The sequence below is a fragment of the Girardinichthys multiradiatus genome, chromosome 22, assembly GCF_021462225.1.
Source record: "Girardinichthys multiradiatus isolate DD_20200921_A chromosome 22, DD_fGirMul_XY1, whole genome shotgun sequence".
Taxonomy (NCBI): domain Eukaryota; kingdom Metazoa; phylum Chordata; class Actinopteri; order Cyprinodontiformes; family Goodeidae; genus Girardinichthys; species Girardinichthys multiradiatus.
Window position 1 is genome coordinate 34,127,256 of NC_061814.1, and position 27,466 is coordinate 34,154,721.

At 39.0% G+C, this 27,466-nt stretch overlaps 2 protein-coding genes across 13 annotated transcripts in view; one reads left to right on the top strand and one right to left on the bottom strand.

Annotated features, from left to right (window-relative positions):
* The window catches only part of ggps1 (geranylgeranyl diphosphate synthase 1), a 28,375-nt gene extending 6,638 nt beyond the window's left edge, over nucleotides 1-21,737 (top strand). For 7 of the 8 annotated variants that reach the window (XM_047352444.1, XM_047352438.1, XM_047352440.1 and 4 more), the window contains exons 2-4: nucleotides 3,750-3,847; nucleotides 5,063-5,133; nucleotides 20,254-21,737. In XM_047352444.1, the coding sequence (XP_047208400.1) occupies nucleotides 3,775-3,847; nucleotides 5,063-5,133; nucleotides 20,254-21,057 (948 nt within the window). In that variant the 5' untranslated portion in view covers nucleotides 3,750-3,774 and the 3' untranslated portion in view covers nucleotides 21,058-21,737. The remainder of the gene's footprint in view (nucleotides 1-3,749; nucleotides 3,848-5,062; nucleotides 5,134-20,253) is intronic. The other variant, XM_047352445.1, reaches the window with a different exon arrangement.
* The window catches only part of b3galnt2 (beta-1,3-N-acetylgalactosaminyltransferase 2), a 54,231-nt gene that overhangs the window by 2,593 nt on the left and 24,172 nt on the right, over nucleotides 1-27,466 (bottom strand). The window contains exon 14 of one of the 5 annotated variants that reach the window (XM_047352429.1): nucleotides 18,312-19,337. The exons of 1 other annotated variant lie outside the window; for it this stretch is intronic. The gene's annotated coding sequence lies outside the window, so the exon portion shown is untranslated. Of the gene's footprint in view, nucleotides 1-18,311; nucleotides 19,342-23,278; nucleotides 23,423-23,662; nucleotides 23,682-27,466 lie in introns of those variants that run through there. 3 more of the 5 variants (XM_047352428.1, XM_047352430.1, XM_047352431.1) reach the window with 3 other exon arrangements.

Genomic DNA, 27,466 nt, shown 5'->3' on the forward strand with positions numbered 1-27,466 from the left:
TCCACTTTGCCCTGTAACACTGTAGATGAGCTGGTAGATAACTTTGATCCTAAAATCTCGGGCATCATTGATTCAATTGCTCCAATTAAAGTAAATGTTGTTTCTGGGAAGAAAATGTCTCCATGGAGAAGTGCTCCACCAGTCAGAAGTGAAAAAAAAGGAGTGTCGAAAAGCTGAACGCAGGTGGCGAAAGACTGGACTCCAGGTTCACTATATTATCTATAAAGAGAGACTATACAGATATAACCTACAACTGAAAAATGCAAGGGAATCTTTCTTTTCTAAGATCATCAGCATAAACATTAACAATGCTCGTGCATTATTTGCCACGGTCGACAGGCTAACAAACCCTCCTGTAACTGTAGCAGCTGAACTCCACTCTACCAGGGCCTGCAATGAATTTGCTAAATTCTTTACTGAAAAAACCCAAAAGATCAGAGAGGCAGTCAGCACATCCACATCAACTCTAGTACCAAAGTTGTCTTCAACTAGAACTGATTTTGACAAAATTTATCAATTTCACCAAATAAACTACAAAAACTTAGAATAAATCGTACACCAACTAAGATCTTCTTCCTGCTGTCTCGATCTTTTACCCACAGCTTTCCTTAAGAAAGCTTCGCCTGTAATAACATCTGATTTAACACAAATAATAAACACGTCCCTTTTGTCAGGTGTTTTCCCCCAGGCCCTGAAAACAGCAATTATCAAACCTCTATTGAAAAAGAGCAACTTGGACAAGCTGCTACTACAGAACTACAAGCCTATATCAAACCTCCCCTTCATCAGCAAGATTATTGAAAAAGCTGTGTTTCAGCAGTTAAGCAACTTCCTAACAACGACCAGCCGCTTCAATGTCTTCCAGTCAGACTTCCTGCTCACCACAGTACAGAGTACACAGTACTCTCTTGTCAAGGTGTTCAATGACATCTGTATAAATGCAGACTGTGGAAGGACCATAGTTCTGGTATTATTGGACCTTAGTGCAGCATTTGACATTGTTGATCACTCCATTTTATTAGAGCACCTGCTGGGTCAGCCTTTCTGGTACAGCATTCAATTGGTTTAAATCTTACTTGAAGGACAGGGACTTTTTTTGTGTGAGTAGGTAACTTTACATCAGAGACCACAAAAATCACATGTGCCGTTCCCCAAGGGTCCATCTTAGGGCCCCTCCTATTCAATATCTACATGCTCCCCCTAACTCAGATTTTAATAAACAACAACGTAAGTTATCATAACTATGCAGATGATACACAGCTATACGTTACGATGTCACCAGGTGACTATGAACCCATTCAACCGCTGGGTAAATGCTTAGAAGAAATCAATGCATGGATGGGCCTAAATTTTCTTCAGCTGAATCAAAACAAAATTGAAGTAATAATCTTTGGACCAAAGGAAGAGCGTTTAAAAGTTAGCGCACAGCTTCAGGTAATACAGCTAGAAACCACCAATCAGGCTCGAAATCTGGGTGTAGTGATGGACTCAGACCTGAACCTTCAGAGGCACATAAAGACAGTAACAAGGTCGGCCTTCTATCACCTAAAGAACATCTCCAGGATTAAAGAACTAATGTCTCAACAGGACCTTGAAAAACTCATTAATGCGTTCATCTTTAGTAGAATTGATTACTGCAACGATGTCTTCACAGGTCTGCCTAAAAAGTCGATCAGACAGCTGCAGTTGATCCAGAACACTGCTGCCCGCATCCTCACTAGAACTAAGAAAGTGGAGCACATCATCCTGGTTCTAAAGTCCCTACACTGGCTCCCTGTAGCTCAGAGAATAGACTTTAAAATACTTCTGTTAGTCTATAAATCACTGAATGGCTTAGCAACAAAATACATTACAGACTTGTTGTCAGTGTATCAACCACCCAGACCTTTCAGGTCTTCTGGCTCAAATCTACTCTGCAGAACCAGAACCAGAACTAAACATGGAGAAGCAGCTTTTAGTTCTTATGCTCCACTAATCTGGAATAAACTCCCAGAAAACTGTAAAAGCGCCGAAATCCTAAGTTGCTTTAAATCAAGATTATAAATGTATTTGTTTAGAGTGGCCTTTGAATGTGTTATCTAAACATTATTAGTAAAGTTTTCAGTCCGATTTTCCTTTCATTTTCTTATCCATCATTCTATTCTATTCTATTCTCTTTATTTTATTTTATTTTTTTTAATTACCTCTGTTGTTTGATTTTCTGTATTATGGTAATGTTTTTCCTTATGTACAGCGCCTTGAGTGCCTTGTTGCTGAAAAGTGCTACATAAATAAACTTGACTTGACATACTTGCAGAAAGTTTTCTCACCTTCTTAACATAGACTAAATCATCATAACCTTTAGACAGGAGCAACATGTTTAATGTTCTATTTGTTGCCCCTAGAGAACAAGTCAAAATCACAGATTAGTAAAATATTTTTCTACTCCATTAATATATATTGCTCTGTTGGGTATATTAGTGAAGTGGAATATTAATACTGAGAACAAAAGGCTTGACGATTACGACGTTTGATCATGCTGAATACTGTAAGCCTTCTCTGCTGCACAAGTGGGATCTTGTGTGGGCATCTTGCATGCTTATTTTAAATGTTTCAATTGAATATTAAATATTGGTGTGAGGGATTCTTTTTAAAAGTAAATTCAGTGTTGCATCTGTTGGCAAAATGACTGTTTGTGACTGTAAAATTAGTTGGTTTGTGCACCTGCAGTGAAAACCTGAGCAGCTGTTAAGTGTTTGTAGGCTTGGGGCAAAGAAGACCAAGTTGGCCACATTAAGCATACAGAGGTTCAGCTGTTCAGTGGTGAAACTTTACAAACTGTACGAGTTTCTCTTTTTTCTGATTTTCTTGATCGCTTGTTGAAAGTATTGGCTACAAAAAAGTAGCTACTTCAAAAAAAAAAAAAGTTGCATATGCATTTGACATTCACGTTTAGTCAAAACAATTTTATAATTCAATTCCAAAGTACTTTATTAATTACAAATGGAAATCAGATAAAATACCTCCTGTGTCCAAAACTGTTTTGTCCAGAGAAAAAAAGATAACTTGAGATAAACACAGAAGCCAAATCATGTGCTTTCATGATTTGACCATTTCCCTGTACCCTAGTGTAACTGGAAAACAAGATTAGAAAATAGAGTGGTAATATCACCATTATTTCTGTAGAAGATCATCTAACCAGTGCACGCTGAATATAATGATGCCTGTATCTGCTTCTTTTGATTTTCTGTATCACATTAAAACGTCACTTGTACTTTCTTAACCCCAACAAGTGGCGTTCATCTGGGGTTTGTTGGCTCATTTTTAAGAAAAGTAACATTTGTGTTATTAAACCACAGCTAAATGATTGAGGATTTATTTCTATTTCCTGTGAGGATAAACTGAATGTGAAATTGAAATCAAGATTTTAATTTACTTTGGATCAGAAAAATAACAGAAAAGCATTTTCCACTTACATTAATGGCTAAAACAATATTTTTTTCCAAATGTGCTGATCAATAATGAAAAAAAAACATAATACCACCTTTTTATTAACTATATTTTATTTCCTGTTTGACATATTGAAAAATCCATGAACAGCAATATTAATCAATGGTACATTTTAAGCATTTTTGTTATTTAGAAATTTTTTTCCATCTTGGTTATTTTTTGAGCCTGTGATACATGTACTGTACTGCAGTGCTTTAAAACAACCCAACCATCTACTACAGCATTCTTTATTTTCCTTTCTTTGTGTTTTTGTCTTTCAGTTTAAAGGAGAGTTATCTGGAAGCGATGGACGGTTCCTCTAAACTTGCTTCTGACCGAATTTTGCTAGAACCATACAAGTACTTATTGCAGCTGCCAGGTGGGTCCTTTTGTCTTTCGGTCTCTGCACAGTTTGAGAAAATGTGGAGACATTCAGTCTAAAAAAGACAGAAAACACTGTACTCTGTCCAAGGAGTCCTCTGAAGCTCATTTGATTACAAACCAGTTTGTTTTGTTTCTCTAGAACATCACATGACAACATGCCTCATTATGAACTCTAAAACAATTAGTGCCAATGCAGCTAGCATATAGCTATATGTGTATATATATATATATATATAGATAGCAGTGTTTTTCATTTTTAAAGCAAGATGTTGCTGCTTTAGGGATGTTGACTAATATATAATTTGTCAGTATTTTTTCCTCTTCTTCTTAGGACTTGGTGTTGGTTGTTAAATGTCAAGAGAAAAACATGTTTTCAGCCTTGTTTTTTCATTTAAATAACAAGACTACCATTGTTAACATGGTTATTTAGATTAGTCGTTGGGTTGCAGGTGGCTTGAGTAGCAAGTGAGATTTTCTTAAAAGGATATCTGCTGGCATTTTTATCCCAGGAGTTTTGAAAACGTACACAAAGTTGTTCTGCTTTAGTAGTGTTGCTTTGATTTCAATATTGTCATATTTAAATTTAAAGACTGGCGCATAGACGACTCTGGGGCAGGAAGCTGCTGCAGCTGATACGACCTCCTAATTGTGTTTTAATATGTAAAGTTAAAGGCAGTCGATCTGTCATTGACCCAACTCAGGAGATTTCTTTCAGACGTCTACAGTGGCTGACAGGTGGCCGACAAACGACAACACGTGCTGCAAACACACAAGCAAGCACATTGGTGGATGACTCCCCCTAGTGGTGTGGTGCACTTCCGTTTTTTGGAGCAAGCCTGCAGCTTTTTTTTAATCCTGCTGTTTATAGTAGTTTCAGCATTTTTCCTTTTGCTTCTGTTTTCTGTGAGCATTTTCTGTCCTTATTTGTTGTTTTGTCTATGTGTTTTGGAGTTTGCATCATTCATGTGTTTGCAGCGCATTTGCACCTGTCGGCCACCGTAGATGTCTTTGAGCTCACTGACGAGGGTAAACGGTCATGCTCACCTAACGACTGCAGCACTTCTTAAAGTTACTTAAGGCAGTACTTAAAATCTATTTTCATTAAGCTGATTTTTGCAGAAGATTTGCAACAAGTTAGGGAGGCTGTAATTAATATGTGGTGTTTCGCTTGTAACTAGTTAAACAATATATTGGTCTGTTCTCTCTACAGGAAAACAAGTAAGGACAAAACTCTCCCAAGCATTTAACCACTGGCTTAATGTACCAGAAGACAAACTGCAGGTGAGAAACGGTCCATTTCTGTTGCCGGCAGGTCTAAGCAGGAAGTGGAAAGATGCTGTTTGTTGGTCTAGCACTGCTTTTGACTCTGTTTACATGACATGTAGTGAGCTGAGTGGCTGTTTTGTAGAGGTGGGATTTGACAGCTAAAAGGCAGAAATCGGCTCATTTTCACATATTTGATTTGAAGCTCACATCATTTTTTTATATGCTACAAATACTTCTGTTGCTCTGGTGAGGAGCTGTTGAGCAAGTTGGAGGAACCATAGGGATCTTCTGGCTGTGTGGTCAGACTGAGGTGGATATGAGAACAGATGCTAAGCTGTGCCAGGTCATAGCAGGTCGGTTTTTGTGTACACATTTCCTTGTCCTTGTCTAAACCTGTGTAACTAGTCTGAGGAAAGTCTGGTGAAAGATCTGATAATGAGCTTGTCTCTGTTTCAGTGACAAACTGCCTCTGTGTTGAATAAGCTTCTGTTTAGGTGCTTTATAATCTCCTCAATGCTTACTTTTTTAGCACAAAGCTTTATTCGGTATTTGATGTTTTATTTTTAAATTTTATAGTTTTATTTTTTTTTTGTCCTTTCTACTAAACAAAAAAGACCAAAATGAAACTATTCTCTCAGAGCGATTTTACATGCTTCTTCGGACGTATAAAATAGACGTATAACACCTTTAGTATAATTTTTATTCGCCCAGATGAGTGGGCTCATATATTCATTCAATTCAATTCAATTCAAAAATACTTTATTAATCCCAAAGGAAAATTAAATGATCATCCATTGCAAGATGAGGATTAGAATAATGGAGGTTATTATTTTTTCTGACAGGTATGTCAACCTTTACTGGCTGCATTGATTCGTCTCTTCACTACATTTTTTGTGGGCCTGTTTGTTTAATTTTTCGTTTTGGCTCAAACCTGGGCGTGTTTTTCAGGGTGTTTGTTTCACTTGTAAGCTAATGTAGAGAACCAAGTTATCCGCGCTGTTGTAAAATCTGATTTTTGTGCCCTTTTGTAGAATTAATAGTTTTTTTATATTCATTAAAGTCAGAAATGACTTTTGAGTCAAAGTAGTTTGAGCTGAGCCCCCCATTAATTTGTCAATCAATCAGCCAACAACTGAAATCAGTCAATATTCCCCAGTAATCAGACGGTCAGTTACTGAAATATCAGATTCAGTTTATTTTCCTGTTCAGTAAATGCATCCAAGTGACAAACTCAGACTTTTTGGTTTGCAAATGCGATAACATTTCTTTGTAGCATTTAAGTGTTGTAAAAACCAGATAAAAGTTGGGGATGCATAAATAATCTTAAAATCCTCATTTTCCTCTCAATGCAAAACTAGTACATCTGTCAAGGGCAGTTTCATCTCTTATCCTTTTATTTGTCATTAAGCCACAACTTCCTGACCCTTCTTCTTTCTTTCCCATCATGCGATGACCTCACCCGTCTCCGTCTGCTTTAGCAAGGTAGTCATTAAAGTTATACATCAGGTCTGAGCATCAATGCAGTTAAGGTCCGTCCAACTGTCCAGACATGCAAAGCATGAATGCCTACCATACCCCCTTTAATATAAACCAAGGTCCAAAGTGCTGTATATTTGCAAATGACATAATCAAATAAATAAAATAAGACTTCAAGTAAAAGAAAAACACTTAGAATTTAACACTGTACCTAATATTGCCTGCAAGCAGTCCAGTTTCTCATGATATTTTGTTGTATTTATTGTGGCAACAATAAAAGAGACAATAAAAAATAACTTCTTTGCATTCTTTTATATAACTGTATGACTCTCACAGCAATCATAGTCCTAAAAACATAAATACTGCTTTTAAAAAAACACACCCATTGTTTAATAGGCTTGTTCAGGACACCAAATGCATAACGAAGGGTGCTTTAAATAAAGAAGTGTGACTTTGTGTCATCTGCTAATATTGATGGGCAATAAAATAATTTCAGTTTTTAACCAACCAACAGAAAATGACAATATTGATGATAAAGGCAGGCTTAAAAATTCAGTAAGACTGAAAATACAAAATGTATTTTCACAATGTGAGAAGTTAATCAATTCTGTACTGCCTTTTTATTTTGAAAAGCTATGGCCAAATTAATTAAAACACTTTGAATATTTTGACAGAGATACTAGGTGAGTTTTTGCCTTGCTGGATGTGCTCCCTCACTACCAAGATTGGATTTGTTTTTCTATTTCTATGAGATATATTTTCTGTTTAAATGAAATTAAACCTGTAATTTTACATTTGCTATTTTAATATACTTGTAATGAAGAGTTAAAGGCCTAGTTAGCAGTAATTACTGTTGTCACTTGAATAAAAGCCTGAAGTGTTTTAGTTCATGTTGGTAGCTAGTTGCCAGACTGCTTATTTGCCACAGAGAGAGATAACAGCTGGTCCCGATCCTTGGTAAAGCACAGGAATCCTGACAAATCTACCAATCCACATCAGCATCGATAAACTCTCGATGGGGCCAATTAGACTGCTGCAAAGTTGCTGACGCAGGCTTATTGACATTGCTGTTTTTTCACAGTAAGATTAAATCAAATCAGCCATGTTGGATTTTTATTTGGTAGCTTAAACGTTTGGCCATAGCATATTTGGTTTATCACAAATGAGGTATGCAGAGTGACAATATACAGTTTACCTCAAATGGTGCTGAATGCTAGGTTTTGACTCTTGCAGGTCTCATTTTGTTTTTGGGTTTTGGGTCCCACATTACAGCTCAGAGGTCTCACTGTTGCCTCCTGGGGCCATTTTACTATCCAGACAGGAAAGTGTGTGAATATATGTAAAGAGTTGATAATTCAGTGTCTTAACAGGAGATATTGGATATCATAGATCAGCCCCTCCCCTACTACAGGATTCCCATTTCACATGTTGCATTCAATCACATCTTCCACACTGCAGGGTGTTTAGATGAAAAATTATGATTATTAAATCAAAAATAAAAATCCAGCTATGCTTTGTGACTGACATCCTAACATTTTCATTTTGTATTGTATTTGAGGGTGACTCATTACTTATTGGTGCATATTTCCTGTGGCTTGGAGTCGTATTCTTGATGTCAGGAGATCTGCGGATGTTTTCGTGGTTATCCCAGTTTAGACAGAAGTTCGCTGTCGTGGTACAGCGGGTAGCTGAGGTTTTAAATCTGTGTAACAGCTCTGTAAACTCCAGCTGAACCCTTCACACAGACCGAGAGCTCTCCTCTTGTCATCATTAGTTCGCTGCTGCCAAGAAGTCGCCGCCATGGAAACAACGGTGCCTTTAGATAGACGGAGGCACTGACAGTGGCACGCTGGTTTTCATGTGGCAGCATTTTGTTTTTTCTCACACCCCATGTGTGCTTCAGCACTGCTGGTGCGCCACAGGTCGTGGATGTTCCCGCTTGTTTGATTTGGTGCTTTGAAGACGTTTGCTTTTCTTTGGCTCTCTCTGAAAGGGTAGTGTTTATTTACGGTGCTCTTTTACTCTGAAATCTCTACACGAGTGCATCTGCTGCTTTGGTGTGAGAGCTTTTTGTGCTTTTATGTGACTCATGTGGCTTATTTGAGTGAATAACTAGGGAGTGGGTGTCATGTGAAGACAAACTAATCTGTGTAGCAACGCATGATAAATTTACATGTTTGAAATGTCTAAATGGATATAACCACAAATGTTTGCTCCTTTTATTCCCATTTCTAACAGTCTCTGTTACATTATATCCATGTCAGGTAATCTTGTGTGGTTCTGGTTTATTAAATATTGGTAAAAACTGGGGTCCTACACAGTCTGCAAAAGTCTGGAATTTGGTTTCAGTATTTTCCAGGTCTGGATATAAATGGAAATAGAAAATGAATGAATGAATAGAAAAACTATTTTATTGGCACTATATGTGTTGCAGAGATAGATGACCTGAATGCATGCTACTTGAATTTTTAGCTAACATTTATTGCCGTCTAAGCGGTTCCTCATGATATGCATTTTGCGTGCACTGATATTGTCATAACAATATATTCGTGCTACATATGCAGCCCTAATTTTCAGGGTGAGGTTACCATTAGAGACTGAGCAGTACTGTAAGCCCAATAGACATAATAGCCAGCTATGGGGAAAAAGCTATGGAAAAATATTCTTAATCTAAATGGTCCTTCCTTCCTTTTTGTTTCCTTCTTTTTTTTCTTCCTTCATTCTAACCCTGTCTTTTCTTTCTTCCCTCCTTCCTTGTGTCCCTCCTTGCTTCTTTCCTACCTACCCTGTCTTATTTCTTCCTTTCTTATGCCCTTCCTTGTTTGTCATTACTTGTTCTTCCTCGTTTCTATGATTCTTTTCTTTTCTTGCCTTCCTTTCTTTTTTGTCTTCCTGTCATTCCTTTTGTCTTTCTTCCTTTCTCCACTTTTTCACTTATTTCCATCTTTCTTTTCCACCCTTGTGTCCTACCATCTTCCTTTCTCTTGTCTTTGTGTCCCACCTTTCTTTCTTCCAACCCCTTCCTTTCTTTTTTTCTTTTTTTCTCAGATTTTCTTTTCTTGTGCCCAACTCTTTCCTTCCTCATAGAATTCCTTCTTTCCTTCCTTGCCACCTTCCTTCCCTGTCTCTCGCTTTATTCCTGTCCTTTCTTCTTCCTTATGTTCTTACTTTTCTTTCCTTCTTCCTCCTCTTCCCTTCTTTGAGTTTCTGTATTTATCAGGTTCCTTGTTTAAAGCCTACCCACTGTGAAACTATTTGCTAAGGTTTGTGCTGAACTTAAGCATTTTATGTCAGTTTCAACTTAAATGACTGAGAACTGTTACGTACAGTCTGATAAGTCTTGAATTTCTACATGAAAAATAATGCATAAACCATGTAATAAACCTATGGATTAAAAGAGAAAATATTTTAGTTCAGAGCACAATATATTGTATAAATTTAAGGTTGATTTTATGACCACTTGAAGGAAGTTGTCTCAGCTTTCGTGACGTAAAAAAAAGGTTTTCAGTAGCACGGATCAAAACCAGATACAGCTTTTTATAATGAGTTTATTTTCATACGTTGATGGTTAATATTAATAGTAAATATGATTATTGTTATGATTAAAATCAGTTTCATCTCTACAACAAACTGGGTCAAATTGAAACTGAAGGTAAAGGACGAAAGTGAAAGCAGATATAGAGGAGTGAGTTTTTCCTCTCCACTGTCGCTACATGCATGCTCAGTATGAGAGATTGCTGCAAAGTCAATGCAAGCGACTGTCCACTGTCTCTACATGCTCATCCGGGAGGAGGGAATGCTGCAAGTCACTGACTTGATGCAGTCTGCTGGGTTTCATTAGATAGAAAACTTGACCAATTTGCATAATAAACCGAATCTGACTGATATCTGTATGATTGAACTGAATTGACTTTGTATAGTGCCTTGAGATGATGTGTTGTTCATTGGCGCTAACTAAATAAAACTGAATTGAATTGAATAGATCCTACAAATGCAACACATAGAATGTGTCTTATAGGCAATCTCTTTGCTTTGGAGAATTGTCAACATGTTCTAATGCTTAACAATGTAATAACAGCTGTTTTTGCTGTTTTCACACAGAAATATTCCAAATTGAATTTTAATAACCTGGGAAATATCAAAATGATGGAGGGTTTCGGAAATCTATCCAAACTAACCTGGCCCTGTGCTGAAAATATAATGGTCCTGCTTGTTGAATCATAAATTAACTGACTAACCAGATGGTTTCGCTTCTGTTTTTCTAGCCACAATGTTGTAATAGCCAAAGACGTCTTGAATGCAATACTTGGTAAACTGTTCAGTTTCAGATGCAGTTTCGTTTATGCTCAGCTTGGCAGTGAGATAGTTGGGTGGACTTTCACTACCATTGATGAAAGATTTTAGTCAGAGTGGTGGATTCATTGTGACAGTGGAGAAGAAAGGTGAGGGTTACTTGCAGATATAATAGTTATAATCACGTTTTCCTACAGTATTGTTCTGCTCTACATGTGCTGTACTGTTTAGCAGGAGAGTTAATGCAGTGGCACAGTTGCTTATGTGATAATGGCCTAAATCAAATTTTTTTTTTCCAATATTTGTATTTTTCTGACGTTCTGACTGTAGTCATATTTGATAAACTAGACCAAATGTTCTGATGAGGCTCATTTTCCAGATTAAAAGTACCTTTTTGAAGTAACAACCTTCAAGCAGGTATTCAACATACTTTCCGTTAAGCTCCCATTACTGTATAAACATTTTTGATTGGTCTGACGTAATCTAATCGTCTAAACGTTGTTTCATTCGCTGTAAGAGAAAAATCCTCATAATTAACAGAAATAAAAGCTTGAAAATATTAATCTATGTAATTAATCTTTGTAACGTGTTTCACTTAGTGAACTGAGTTACTGAAATAATTTTTTTTTTTTTTCAATATACTTTATTAAACATGTGTATAGTGATTGATATACAGTGCTTTGCAAAAGTATTCACCCCTCTTGGCTTTTTTTCTACTTTGTTACATTCCAACATATAATTTCAATGTTTTTAATCTTATTTTATGTGTAAGGTCCCCACAAAGTAGACCAGAGACTGGTGTATCTGTCCATAGGACCACAATAAGCCGTACTCTCCATAGAGCTGAGCTTAATGGAAGAATGGCAAGAAAAAAGCCATTTCTTTGTATTAAAATAGGAAGGCGCTTTTTCAGTTTGCTTAAACGACATGTGGGTGTATGAGGAAGGTGCTCTGTTCAGATGAGACCAAAATTAAACATTTTGGCCACCAAGGAAAATGTCGTGTCTGCCGCAAACCCAACACATCCCATCACCCCAAGAACACAAAGTTTTTCAGCAGCAGGGACTGGGATACTGGTCCAAGTCGAGGAAAACATGGATGGTGCTAAATACAGGAATATTCTGGAGCAAAAGCTGTCAGTCTGTCTGTGATTTGAGACTGGGATAGAGGTTCACCTTCCAGCAGGACAATGACCCGAAGCATCCTGCTAAAACAACCCTTGAGTGGAGTGGTTACAGAGGAAATGTTTAAATGTGTTGAAATGGCCTAGTCAAAGTCAAGGCCTCAATCCAATTAAAATTCTGTGGTTAGACTTAAATATCACTGTTCACAAGGGAAAACCATCCAACATGAAGGAGCTGAAGCAGTTTTGCCTTGAGAAATGGGCAAGAATCCCAGAGGCAAGATGTGGCTCAATGCAATTTATCCAAAGTCACTTGCAGATGTCATAGCAGCAAAAGGTGGCTCTACAGAGTACTGACTTTAGGGGGCGGTGAATAGTTATGCACGCTGAAGTTTTCTGTTATTTTCTTCCATTTTGTGTTTACTTCACAATAAAATCAAAATAAATCTTCAAAGTTGTGGGCATGTTATTTTAAATGCAATGGTGCAAACTCGTATTCCTTTTTAATGCCAAGGGGCGTTAAATACTTTTGCAAGGCACTGTATTGCTGAAAAGACCGAAATCAAAACGTTTAACTCCATATTGCCCATCCCTGCTTCAGTGCCACATTGTTGCAGCTGAAGGAACAAGACACTCATTGCTTTACAGCAGAATACGACTCTAAAACAGTGTTTCAATGAATAAACAATCAAAATCATTCAGTTTCAGTACGAGTCAGTTTATTCATTTAACACCAATTCACAACACGTCGTTTCAAGACACTTTATAAAGAAAAAAGTCAACTCAATTGAATCATGCAGACAGATTCCAGGTCGAGTACAAACAATGCAATCAAATTCAGTTTGTTTATAAAGGTTAAAAAGTCTGCTAAGGAAACCCAGCAGATTGCATCGAATCATTGACTCCTCCTGGATGGCATATAGCATTGAGCTGGACAGATTTTGAAAAGATGTTCTGAACCTGCTCTTCAGTACCAGCTCCAGGACTGATTAGTTTAATTAACGGGTCACAATATGAACATGAACCCAGCTTTATGAAAACGTTCTTGTGCTCTTTCCCCCTAATGCTGTTTTACCTGATAATGTGTGGAATACTTGAGGTGATATTTTTTAATTGGTGGGCATCTCACCACTTAGATTCACAACACGGCTGTTTGCAATTTTTAGCACTTAATGAAAACATCCGTTAAAAGCAGAACAGCCAGTTTAGTTTAACTCCTGCATGGTGCAGGGTCATGCTTTCACAAAAAGTCTGTCCTTCTCGGTTGGGGTTGCCCTAGTGCTGAAACTTCTACTTCAGTACTTTAAAAAATACATGCCATCACTTTCTATTCATTTGGGACAAAACAAAGTTGACTTAAGAGGTGTAAAAGTTTTCAGAAGGTGCTCCTGAGGAACACAAGCGTTTCTAATGGTTCAAAATAACACAAAACTGAGCCACAAAGTTTGAATCCAGTTTTACAATTTTTATCTTTTTATTAATACATAATATATAATTCCATTCAGTTTATTTATATAGCGCCAATTCACAACACATGTTGTCTCAAGGCACTTCACAACATTCAGGTTCATACATTCCTATTAATCCTAACAATTGAACAGTGCAGTCAGATTCAGTTATTTATTCAAATTGGATAAAACGTTTTTCTGTCTAATGAAACCCAGCAGATTGCATCGGGTCAGAAATTTGTAGCAGTCACTCCTCCTGGATGAGCATGTAGAGACAGTGGACAGTCACTGGCGTTGACTTTGCAGCAATCCCTCATACTGAGCATGTATGTAGCGACAGTGGAGAGGAAAAACTCCCTTTTAACAGGAAGAAACCTCCAGCAGAACCAGGCTCAGTGTGAGCGGCCATCTGCCACGACCGACTGGGGGTTTGAGAGAACAGAGCAGAGACACAAAGAGAACACAGAAACACTGATCCAGAAGTACTTTCTATGGGAAGAAAAAGTAAATGTTAATGGATGTAGCTCCTTTAGTCGTTTCACCTAGAAAGAAAGAACAGATAAACTCTGAGCCAGTTTTCAAGGTCAGAGTCTGAAAGAGAGCACATACAGTTAGTTACAGTTAAGCTCAGTCAATCGCCATGTCTAGGAGAGAGAAAGGGTTAAACACTAAAAGATAGGGCCCTGTGGATCATCGGTAGAGGGTGAGCATTAAGTTGTTGCCAGCTGAAGCTTGGACGATGCCCCTCTCCAGAAAGGTGTCACAGGTAGACACAGAGCCAGGCCAGGAGTAGCTTCTAGGAAGAGAAAAGAGAGAACAAGGTTAAAAGCTGAAATAACAGCAAATAATGCAAAATTGGAGAGTAGTGTGAGAATGTAGCAAAGAGGGTGAAAGTGGTCATCATGTCCTCCAGCAGCCTAAACCTATAGCAGCAAAACTACACAGATAGTTTCAGTTCAGATTATTTAGTTAAACGGTGCTTATTTACAACAATGTCGTCTCAAGGCAACCCACAAAGGGTCCCACTGATGGTCATTGTTATACTAAAAACCACAAGGATTGGGATACCTCTCTCTCTCAGACTGATCACAACCATCGGAAAAGAGAAGGGGTCATACAGGTAGCTGAAATGGAGGGTGTGTTTGCACCTCAACCATAATTGAGCCGGTTTTGGCTAAACCTGTCTCCCTCTTACTCCAACCAACAAGGAGAAAGGAAGGCGGAGGTAAAAAATAAGGAAGATAGCTCAGAATAACCTAAGCCACTCTAACTATAAACTTTATCAAAAAGGAAAGTTTTAAGCCTAGCCTTAAAAGTAGACAGGGTGTCTGCCTCACGGACTAAAGCTGGGAGCTGGTTCCACAGGAGAGGAGCCTGATAACTAAAAGATCTGCCTCCCATTCTACTTCTAGAGACTCTAGGAACCACCAGTAAACCTGCAGTCTGAGAACGAAGTGCTCTGTTAGGAACATATGGAACAATCAGATCTCTGATGTATGTTGGAGCTAGATCATTAAGGGCTTTATATGTGAGGAAGAGAATTTTAAATTATATTCTGGATTTAACAGGGAGCCAATGAAGGGAGCTAAAATAGGAGAAATATGATCTCTCTTTTTAATTTTCATCAGAACTCTTGCTGCTGCATTTTGAATCAGCTGAAGGCCTTTTACTGCATTTTGTGGACATCCTGATAGTAAAGAATTACAATAGACAAGCCTTGAAGTAACAAATGCATGGACTAGTTTTTCAGCGTCACTCCTGGATAGGATATTTCTAGTTTTGGCAATGTTCCGGAGGTGAAAGAAGGAAATCCTAGAAACATGTTTAATATGGGATTTAAATGACATGTCCTGGTCAAAAATAACACCAAGGTTTTTTACTTTATTACCGGAGGTCAATTTATTGCCATCCAGGTTAAGTGATTGACTAAGCAGTTTCTTTTTTAAAGACTCCGGTCCAAAGACGACAACTTCTGTCTTGTCTGAATTTAGAAGCAAAAAATTTAAAGTCATACAAGTTTTTATATCTTCAAGACATGCTTGTAGTCTATCTATCTGGTTGGATTCATCAGGATTTATGGATAAGTAAAGCTGAGTATCATCAGTGTAACAGTGAAAAGTTATCCTATGCTGCCTAATAATTTGACCTATTGGAAGCATATATATAGTAAAGAGAATTGGCCCAAGTACTGAACCCTGTGGTACTCCACAATTAACCCTGGAGTTTAAAGATGATTTATCATTTACATGAACAAACTGGAATCTGTCAGACAAATAAGATTTAAACCAGCCTAGTGCTGTTACCCTGATCCCTACAGCATATTCCAGCCTTTTTAAGATAATATTATGGTCGACTGTATCAAATGCAGCACTGAGATCTAACAGAACCAGAACAGACACAAGTCCATTATCTGAGGCCATAAGAATATTATTAGTGACTTTCAGCAGAGCTGTTTCACTGCTATGATGAGCTCTGAAACCTGACTGAAACTCTTCAAACAGGTCATTGCTGTGTAAATGCTCACACATTTGATCAGCAACTATTTTCTCAAGAATTATTCATTTTAGATAAGAATGGAAGATTGGATATAGGTCTGTAATTTTTCAAGTCATCTCGATCAAGCGAAGGTTTCTTAAGTAAAGGTTTAATTACAGCTAACTTGAAAGCCTGTGGTACATATCCATTTACTAAAGATAGATTAATCATATCTAAAATGGGGCTGGTAATCAGAGGGAACACTTCCTTAAATAATTTGGTTGGGATTGGGTCTAACATACAAGTTGGAGGTTTAGATGAAGCTAATATTTCTGAAACTCAGGAAGCTTCACAGGATCAAAACAGTCCAAACACAGATCAGGTTCTACAGTTATTTCCAATGTTGTCTCACTTGCTGAGGATGAAGTAATCATCTTCGGGAGTATGTCAAAGATTTTCTTTTTAATAGAATAAATTTTATTTAAGAAGAATCCCATAAAGTCATGGCTGCTAAGAGCTAAGGGAATGGATGGCTCAACAGAGCTATGACTCTGTGTAAGTTTAGCAACTGTACTAAAGAGAAACCTAGGATTATTCTTGTTCTCTTCTATTAATGATGAGAAATAAGCTGTTCTGGCTTGGCGAAGTGTCTTTTTATACAACAGTAGGCTATTTTTCCAGATTAAGTAGGAATCTTCTAGGTGTGTAGAGCGCCATTTTCTCTCCAATTTACTAACATTGTGCTTTAAAGAACGCAGCTCTGAATTAAACCAAGGAGCTAGCCTGCTTTTAATGATTACCTTCTTTTTCAAGGGGGCTGCATTGTCTAATGCATCACGCAATGATGAAGAAACAATATGAACAAAAGAATCAATTTGTGAAGGGGCAGAAACAGAATTATTGCCCTCCATTGTGCTTTTCAGTGATAATGAGGAAATTAAAAGTGGAACAGATTCTTTAAAGGTTGTTACAGCATCGCCTGATAATGATCTACTATAATGAAATTTTCTTTCAGGTGTGGAGTACTCGGTTAAATTAAACTCAAAGGTTATTAAGAAATGATCAGACAGGACAGGGTTATGAGAACATATTGTTATGTCTTTACACTCAATGCCATATGTCAGCACAAGGTCCAGAGAATGAAGACAAAGGTGGGTAGGTTTGTTAATGTTTTGAGCAAAGCCAATTGAGTCTAAGATAGCATTAAACGCTATATTTAGTGCTTTGCAATTTGGATGAGGAAAACTAAGGATTAAATATTCAAAAGAGTTGTAGCTATTGATTGGTCTGGGACTAATCAATAAATCTGACTGAAAGATGGTTGCTACTCCTCCTCGCCCAGTATTTCGAGGAATGTGAAAATTTAAATAATTAGTAGGAGTTGACTCATTTATAGTAACATAATCCTCTTGCTGCAGCCAGGTTTCTGTAAGGAAAAATAAATCAATCTGATTGTCACAAATCAGGTCACTAACTAGCAACGTCTTTGAAGAGAGAGATCTTATGTTCAGTAGGCCACATTTAATTGTTTTATCTTTCTTTTCGGTCTGAGTTGTATTTATTTTTATGAGATTTTCCTGATTTCCTCCTTTTAGATGATTTTTTAATTTATTCACTTTTGGCCGTGGGCGAGACACTGTCTTAATAGGGTAATGGGTGGGTTAGCAGTACAAAAGCTGCAGAGAGGAGTATTAAACTACGACCCTGCTTCATGGTTTGAACCCTGGGTTGTCAGAGTTTTGGAGAACTAATAAATTCGGCCAGATTCCTAGAAAGAAGAGCTGCTCCATCCAAAGTGGGATGGATGCCGTCTCTCCGGATCAGACCAGGTTTTCCCCAAAATGTTCGCCAATTATCAATGTAGCCCACATCGTTTTCTGGACACCACCTAGACAGCCAGCGGTTGAATGACAGCATGCGGCTAAACATGTCATGTCGTCACTGGTCAGATCAGGGATGGGACCAGAGAAAATTACGGAGTCCGACATTGTTTTGGCAAACTTACACACCGAAGCAACACTAACTTTGGTGACCTCCGATTGACGTAACCGGATGTCATTACCGCCAGCGTGAATAACAGTCTTACTGTATTTATGCTGATCCTTAGCCAGCAGTTTCAGGTAGGATTTGATGTCGCCCGTTCTGGCCCCTGGCAGACATTTGACTATGGTCGCTGGTGTCTCTAGTGCCACGTTTCTGACTATGGAGCTGCCAATTACCAGAGTTGGCTTCTCAGCGGGTGTGTCGCTATATACTGAAGAGCCACTCTGGGTTTCTTTGTTCTGTGTGAAAGTATAAAGTATTAAATCATTTGTTTAGTACCTACCAAGTCTGGATAAGTATGACTGAAACAAAATGGCTGTTTGCTGTTGGGGACCTCTGTTTATAAATGGAGACGTTTTATTTTGAAACTAACATTTAAGACAATTCAATGCTGTGCTTAAAAATTATAAACTTAATATGGAAAAATACAGATTTTTGATTGCTTATAAAGATGCTATGCATGTAATTTAACTTTGAACAAAGTGATCCGTTTTGATCACATAACTGACTGAACACAAATTATAAATATACATTTGATATTTGTTTTGAAACATGGAAAAATAACCCAAAATGTTAAGATTTGGGTCCAGCATGTGATGGAGTATAAACGCAAGTATTGATTGTGGATGGAACCCGGGCATTACAGAGATGACCAGATTTCTATCTTTGTTAAGAAATTGTGACATATTTTACTCCATATAATATCCATTTGGACCAGAATCTCTGGTTGGATCCTCTTTTGCCTTCAGAACAGCCCACATTCTTTGTTGCATAGATTCAACAAGGTGTCCGAAACATCCCCCAAAGTGTTGCACCCTGCTACAGCTTTCTTACCATTTAAATATGGGCATAAAAAATTATCATGGTCTGCAGCTCTGATGTAAATTAATGCAATAAAACAAATAAGATGGTTAGATGTTGAAGTTCAGCTGGTGATGAGAGCTAAAGTCTAAGACTTTAAAAGTTCTGTGCCTTCTGTTGGGATTTGATGAAAATTCAAATCGTACTTTAATCATCTTCTTGCTCTTTGATGTGGACAGCAGATTGTAGCTTTATGCTTACTGATGCTGGAGGGAGAAGTGTTGGGACGCTTCCAAAAGCGTTTTTATTTTTTTTGGGATAAACTGCTCGACTGGTCTGGCCTTGGCAACCTGCCTGACCTACAGTCTTGTCTTTGTACTGCCAGATCCCATCCTTACAGCTTTCTCTACCAGGACACGCCGCTCGTCTTTAAATCAGCAGAGCACTCCGGCAGACTGACCAGCCAGTTCAGGACTGAGGGAACTTGATGGTAACCCTGACGGCTCGGTGTCCAACGTGGACGTGAAATAAATCTGCTTTTGGTTTTTGAAGTCGAAGGTCTTCCTGGTGGACAGAAAAAAGGTTTATTTGCAGTGTGCGTACAGATTTCAGATCTGTTTGCCTGCAGCAGACAATATTCAGGATTATAACAATGTAGAAACTGCAAAAGAATGTCGTTTATATTTCTACATTTAGGTGCCTAGGGTTGATCTGTGGCTCTTCACAGCAGGTCAAGATGCACTGAGCCCTTCTGGATCTGGGCCTGTATTCTCAAAGATTAATTCCCCCCTAGGGGGATGATAAAATTTCTTATCTCTGTATTAATAATTGTATGATTTGTTAGAAGTTGATGTGCTCATTTACTCACAATCGAGCCGGTAGCGTTTTAATAATGAACTGTTATTCATTGTTTGGAGAATATCTCTCCATTTTCCTTGCTTAAGACACTCTTAAGCTCACTAAAAGTCCTCTTCACTACTCTTAACATTTGTTCGATTTAGGACCTCTCTTAAGGCCTAAGCTGCTTTGTGAATAAATTTTATTTTACCGAGGGAAAATTCTAAGAAAAATCTTAAAAATCGATAAATTCTGAGATTTTTCTTAGAATGACGCCACTAGGAGCTACTTTTAGTCTTAGGATTCTCTGTGAATCTGGGCCCCGGTCAGCAACTGTTGTTCATCCTTCTTAGCAGATAAGAGCTGCTGGACTTCTAATGTGATCCACCATGAGTGGCTTTTTAAGGTCTAATTGCTCTGCTGAAGAAGCAGTGTCAAAAATGTGGACATGGCGCCCTCTGCTGTAAAATAGCTCTAATGCACAATGTAAACAAGTTCCTTAGAATCTGTTACTTACAAAGTTAAGAAGTAAATTATAATTTTTTTCTACCCTGATCCTGTATTTGTTGCACTGGTGGTTTTTTTTTACAAATCTTTTCTGTAAAGATCAATGATCAAAGATGTTTGTGTCTTGTTCAGGTGATCATTGAGGTGACGGAGATGCTGCACAACGCCAGCTTGCTGATAGATGACATTGAGGACAACTCAAAGTTGCGTCGAGGCTTCCCGGTGGCACACAGCATCTACGGCATTCCCTCGGTGATCAACTCTGCCAACTACGTCTACTTCCTGGGGTTGGAGAAGGTGCTGACCCTGGAGCACCCCGAGGCGGTGCGGGTGTTTACCCGCCAGCTGCTGGAGCTGCACCGCGGCCAGGGCCTGGACATCCACTGGAGGGACACCTACACCTGCCCCACGGAGGAGGAGTACCGCCACATGGTGCTGCAGAAGACCGGGGGCCTCTTTGGCCTGGCCGTGGGCCTGATGCAGCTCTTCTCAGACTGGAAGCAGGACCTTAAACCACTCCTGGACACACTGGGCCTCTTTTTCCAGATCCGGGACGACTACGCCAATCTGAGCTCCCATGAATACAGCGAGAACAAGAGTTTCTGTGAGGACCTGACTGAGGGCAAGTTCTCATTTCCAACTATTCATGCCATTTGGTCGCGTCCGGAAAGCACCCAGGTGCAGAACATCCTGAGGCAGCGCACAGAGAACATGGACATTAAAAAATACTGCGTGGACTACCTGGAGAAGGTGGGCTCGTTCGCCTACACCCGTCAGACCCTGCGGGATCTGGAGGCTGAGGCCTACCGCCTCATTAGGGAGTTTGGGGGGAACCCTCAACTGGAGAGCCTGGTTAAACAGCTCAGCTGCATGCATAATGAAGCCGAAGCCTCAGCAGAATACAGCAGAGAGCCACACTTGAGCCAAAACCACTGACCCCCCCCCCCCCCCCCCCCCCGACACTCCATCATGTTCCCATTTTCCTAAACTCAGCAGATTAGCCGATGCACATTCCTGAAGAGCTCCAAACTTACTGCTGTGTTTTAATCAGACCGCTGTGACAGCAGCGAGCTGATTTGAGTAGAGGAGCTCCAAATATTACTTTTTTCTGAGCTCAAATGTGGCTTAAAATAGTCTCCATGGCTAATTCTTACATCAGAAGTGCTGCAGTGCTCTCAGGAATAAAGATCAAGCAGCAAAACTAGAGTCAGTTTTTGCTTTACCACTTGACAAGATTTTTAGAAAATCTTGAAAGCCTTTGTTTTGATGCACACTCCAGTGGATCTAAGTGCTTTTTGTCTGTTCCAGTTAACACTGTTAATTGAGTGAATGTTGTTTTGACTTAAATCTCTTAACTAAACCCGTATCCATCTGATTTGAGGTTCCTTAATGACTAAATCAGCAGGACGCCAAACCTGCAGTCAACTGTGCAGCTGTTGAGTCTGATTGCTGTGTAACAATACTGGCTTTACGTGCGCAGTTATGAGGTTTCTCCTGCAGATGTTTTACAGCACAAATCCCCACAGTTGCTGTGATGCTCACATATTTATATATTGCCACTGCTGTAATCTTGGATCTTGTTTGCACCTGTTGAATAAAAAATATTTAATGATAAATAAGGAGGTATTTTTGTCTACTGAGTATGTTCCCATTGACATCAGGGCTTCCTTGAGTCTTATTTAAACTCGGATAACGGCACCACCTGTTGACGACTTGCATAATTCAGATGTTTTCTGTCAGAAAATTATGTTGCTTCCTTTTTTCTTTTTTACAAGCTTCTTTAATAACTCTGTTGGCGTATGGGCGATCACACTCCCATTCATTTTACCGAACACATTAGTCAACTGTATGAAAACATGGGATTTCATGTTGCACTAAACCGTGTGTGTTTTTATACTAGGTTTATAAGGTTTATTCTATTTTGCTTCTAAGGTTCTGGTAAGAAGTTTACACACCCAGGGTGAAATGTTGATATAACTTGAATGATTTTTAAAAAGTTGATGTGCAAGGTGGACCTTTAGAGTTCTCCTTCACATGGACCAACAATGATTAAATGTCTTTTAGTAATTTGCAAAGATAAACACATGACTTCTGTTGGCATCTGGTTGCATATTTAACCACTTTAAGCAGAAATGGTGAAGTTCCTTTTGGACAATGAGCATTTTTGCCTCCAAATCCTCTACACTGGACCCAGGATCCTTTTTTTAAAGATGTGGTTTTGAATTGCTAACCAAACACCATGATTTAAATAATTATCCAGTCATGATTTTTAGTAATATAGATTTTAAATGACCTAAGTTTGCCCTGATGTCAAAATCAAACAGGGAAATAGTCCTTTACCACACTGAAACCCAGTTGTGATTCATTATTTGTGGCAGGAAAACTACTAAACGCCCCCTGCCCCGATCAATGAACACAAATGTCAATGTCATAAATAAGTGGTGAAAAAATATAGAAAATTGGTCCTAAAAAATCTCTGGAAAACTATAGATTTTTAAAACAGGACATTTGTTAGGAACCCTCTAAATATCTTCACAGTTGTATTTTACATCATTAACCCACCTCTGAAAAAGAACAGTTCAAATGAATCATTAAAAGCCCAAACTCAATGACATTCATGCCTATGCGGACTGGATTCAACCCTCTAACCAGAACTGTGCTTGTTATTTCAGGCGCCTTGTTGTGTACCTCAGTTTGAGGAGCTCTGACTACAAGTAAACAGAGATGAAGATGCCCGAGGTTTTTTTTGTCCTTGCATTGGTTACAATTCATCTAAATCCTGCATTATCTGCTGTCTCTGTTAATTTGAGTTTCCCCCTCAGCTGCTGAAAAGAAACACAGTCCTGTTGATAAAGCCTATCTGTCCCAGACAGCTCTGTTGACTCACTGAAGCGCCAGTTCTTGACAGCTGCAGTTCAATTAATCATGTGTCTTTTTGGATTGCATTGTTTCATCACAGAGAATACATCTATTCATCAAAATGTCAACTTCTTGAAAATCTTTGGGACTGCCCTGCTCTGCTTTAATTTCCCCCCTGAGTTGCAGGAAAGCCCAATGGAAATAAATGTCTAATTTGATAAACACTGAAGAAAATGCTTTAATTGGCTTTTGTAGATCACCATCTCTTCTTGCTTTTTCCTCTGTATGTCGGTGAAATTGATTTTCTTCACTCACAGTGTCTGAGTTGTGTCTGAGAGATGAACAGAATAGCTTTTGTATGAAGAGCAACACTGCTCTGTCGCCATCTCCCTCATACTCTTCAAGCTCTGGATTTTTTCACACCGAGCTGTATAGCTCAGATCTACAACGACATAAAAAAAAACAACCTTGTTATCGAGAATGTGAACAGACGAGACGTGTCTTGTCTTACTTCATTGTGTTTTTGTTGATTCTGCCAAATTTCCTGTTTAGTTTCTTGTCTTTTAAGTCCATGAGATGTTGCCATAGTTTTTACATGTGTATTTTTCACACATTTACACCTCCATGCTGACAGACTGCCATCCTTCAGTCAGGGACTTCAGAGCTGTCCCTGGCAGGGCATTGTGTCCTCATAAAGCCGGCTGAGAAAATATGAAAAACATATCCATGACAGCGGAATGGTTTCAATAAAACCAGCCTCCAGTTAAAACCATGCTCTGTCATCGCAATTATATAAAATATGCTTTAAATGGCATAACGTGTTAGTTTGCTGCAAACATACAGTTATGTTGCTTGTGGTGTTCAGTAGGTTGGTCCCCCAGGAACCTCTAACTTCACCCATTTGTCCAATGATCGCATTTTTCCTTTTAAATTGGGTGTCAGCCATAATGACGGCTTTAAACCAACAAAAGCCCAAAAACTCTTGGGAAGCTTCTTCTGGTTAAAGATTTTGGGCACCTGTGACAGTAACAGCCGACAGGACTGACAGAATAAGCCCACACAGCCCAAAACCGTGCTAATAAGTAAATATGTCACACTTTTGTCAAGACTTGTACAGCAGCGGATCTCTGCTGCTGAGGGTCAGTCTCTGCCTCAGCCGCAGGGTTCAATAGTCTTGCTAGCCAGTGATGGTAGGATGTAGGCTGAGGTGAATGGATGGATCAGGGCCCCAAACGCAGTAACTCAGGTCTGATCTGTCGTAGTGAAGAAGATCTTAAGTGTATTCGTGCCAAAAAGTCATTACAAGCATTTTCGGTTCAGCAAATACGTGTTCCGGACAAATAACGTTTTAAACCTGAACACTTAGTGTTTGTGGGCGGAACTAAAGCGCGGAATTCATGTTCCATCACGCAACTTTAAAAAGTGACACCAGAACAAAACGGAAGACTCCCGGCTATCGCAAAAATCAGCTTTTTTTGGGAGCATTAATGTTTCTCATTGAATTTTAGTGAGGATTGAGAAAAAGAGAACGATGGTGGACCAAGCCAAAGCTTTATGTCAGCGGGTTTAGACCGTTATAGGCTACTTGGTTCATTCTAAACTGAAATAAATTCACCTGAAACCACATCCAACTGAATGTAAACATCTCAGTGGTGCCAAGAAAAATCAGATAAAGTCCAAACTCAGTCGCCTGCGGCCTTTTAACCAGCTGTAAATATCACAAGAGTCTATAAAGCAGCAGACCTGGGTCCATGTTCTGCTATCCTGAGAGAAGCTTCATAAATGCACCATAGACGCTCAACAGGTGCCCGCCTATGGTGCATTTAAGTACAACTCGTTCACTTTGTTTTCCATTTATTAATACAACTTAAAAATTATGTAAACATGGTTTTTATTATCAAATATCAACACAGACCTTTTTAAAAATTCCGTAACAACAACGCTGACCATTTTCGAGTGGTTTTATTTTCGTATGATTTTATTAATTGACAAAATCCTACTGGCCTCATTTGTAAAAAGCTAAAAGTGTGAATAAATTAAAATTATCATAATTGTTTTAAAATTATTGTTCACTGTTGAATAAAGTAAAAACAAACAAAAAAAAATCTAATTTTTGTTTTGAAATGTATCGAAAACACCCTAAACTGTGACTTTAAAACCGAGGTATGTACCAGTAATCAAAAGGGATGTTTGTGTACTGTTCAAGCATCTCACCAGGATCCCTTTGGAAACTTTAGGCAAAGGAGTACAAGTATCTTGGTGTCTTGTTCACAAGTGATGGAAAGATGGAGTGGAAGATTAGGACCATTAGGTACTGCTACCTCTTGTTCTACCAGTTCTACCTGTGGTCATGAGACAGGTTTTGTGACCACAAAGGCAAGAGCTTGGATACAAGCAGCAGAAAAAAGCTTCCTCAGTGGGGTTACTGAGCTCATCCTTAGACATGCTGGTAGGAGCTCAGTCCTCTGGTTGAAGCTCATTCACTGCTCCTCTGCATCCAGTTTTGTTGGCTTAGGGAGTTTAGCTGAAAATGTTTCCCCAGCCACCCAATCTAAGACAAACAGAAGGAGACGGATAGCTGGAGCTCTGCAGCATAAATAAATAATCAGAGCTTGATCCTGGAGACGCTCAACATTTGTCTAAGTTGGATTTAATTGGTAATCTTTAGAGTTATCTTTAAATATCACCTAACAACTGAGCTTCAGTTAACAATATTCATGTCAGTCTTGTTGTCAGGGTCCTCGGTGCCTCCACAGCAACACATGTTCTCATGCATAATTCTGCCAGCTTCCAAAAACCCTCACTGCGTCTTTATGTCCCATTGGGTTTGAAGAGGAAAAATAAAACACTCGCCGGTTCCCACCTGCAGCTCCTGTAACGTGTATAAATCTGTCTTGTTGCAGCGAGATTTTACCCGTGACGTTCAGATTATTCACCATGGGGAGTTTTACAGCACACAAACAATAGGACAGATGTGTCTTATTGTTTGAGGCTCTGATGGGAAGCTTAATGGCACCATCAGCCTCATCTCAGCTGGGATTTAGACTTCTCTGACAGAAATGCTGTGTTCCAAAATGGGAAATTGGGTTTTGAAGAAGTAGTGTTCACCGGGTTGGAGAGGTCTGATAAAAGATGCTTGCCAGGTGCATTAAGGGGGAGACATAGGGTCCAGTGCTTTTGGAGAGGGCTTATGTCTGCTGCATCAATTTTCTTTTCATCAAATCCATCACTTGAAAACCTCCCGACCAAATACAATGGCAAATGGCCCCAGCACTGAACTGTGGAGACAGAACTGTGTCCATTAAAACTGACATGATGGCATTTCTTCTATACAGCGTCTCGCCACAGGTTACATCAAATGACTGAGCAGCTTCCAGGAATCTCATCATCAGGCTAACGAGCTAATTCACGATCCTCTGCAGACTGGATGACTGTCAGTAATGGCCGGTCTAATTATCTGTCACAAACACCATCGCAGTCAATCAGCTATGTTACTGCAGCAGGGGTCAAGTAGGCTTCTAAACTCGCTCAACGTTCCCTTCTTCAAAGTGTGTAATTATGTTCACCATCTAACAGCCGACCTTTCACCCCATGTCACTGAGCCATTCTACAGTGTTACACTCATCGCAGTGGCGTCCTGCAAATGTTTGCAGATAGTGACAGTCCTTACTGTAGCTACTGTGGAAATGAGACTGAGAGCTCTGGGATTTTAAACTGGGAAATGAAAATGTTTGCCCCAGTAGGACAGAGCTGTGTGTTTTAATAATATCGCCTTCAATTCTGTGCATCAGAAGCAGTTAGAAATGGTGGTTTATAGATGTTGGGTGTCATGAATAAATGATTTCCCCTTTGATTTTAGTGCACACAGCAGAAGAGCTGATTGACAGGAATGTGTAGCATTCCATGAGGAAAATCTGGAGTTGTTTGAATGAATATGCAAATGCACAGCACTCCATGGACTCTAATTCCTTTTTTTAGAATAAAATAGAATTGAAAGATCCTTTATGGTCCCATTGTGGGAAAATTCAGGTGTACCAGCAGCAAAGTGCCAAACAGGTCGAAGCATGCAGATTCACACAAAGGCAAACATATATATAAAAAAAAATAAAAATACTGCAGTTAATAAAAATAGCATACTCAGATTAAAAGAAATGTGCAACTAGGTAGGATGACTTAAAACATGCATTTATATAAGTGGATAAAAGACAACAGACTATTTAGAAGAAGTGAAAAAAACTGCAAATAGCAGGGATGTCAACAATTATTTTTTTGTTGTTGGGAGCAGTGATGGTTATAAAGTCTAACGGCTGCTGGGAGGACGGATCTGCGAAAACGCTCCTTTGTGCACCGAGGATGCAGCAGTCTGTCATCTAAGGAGCTCTTCAGTTCTGCAACAGATTTATGCAAGGGGTGGGAGAGATCCAACAGTTATGTTATTCTTGCTAGAGTCCTTCTGCCTCCCACCACCTGCAGTGTGTGTCCAGGG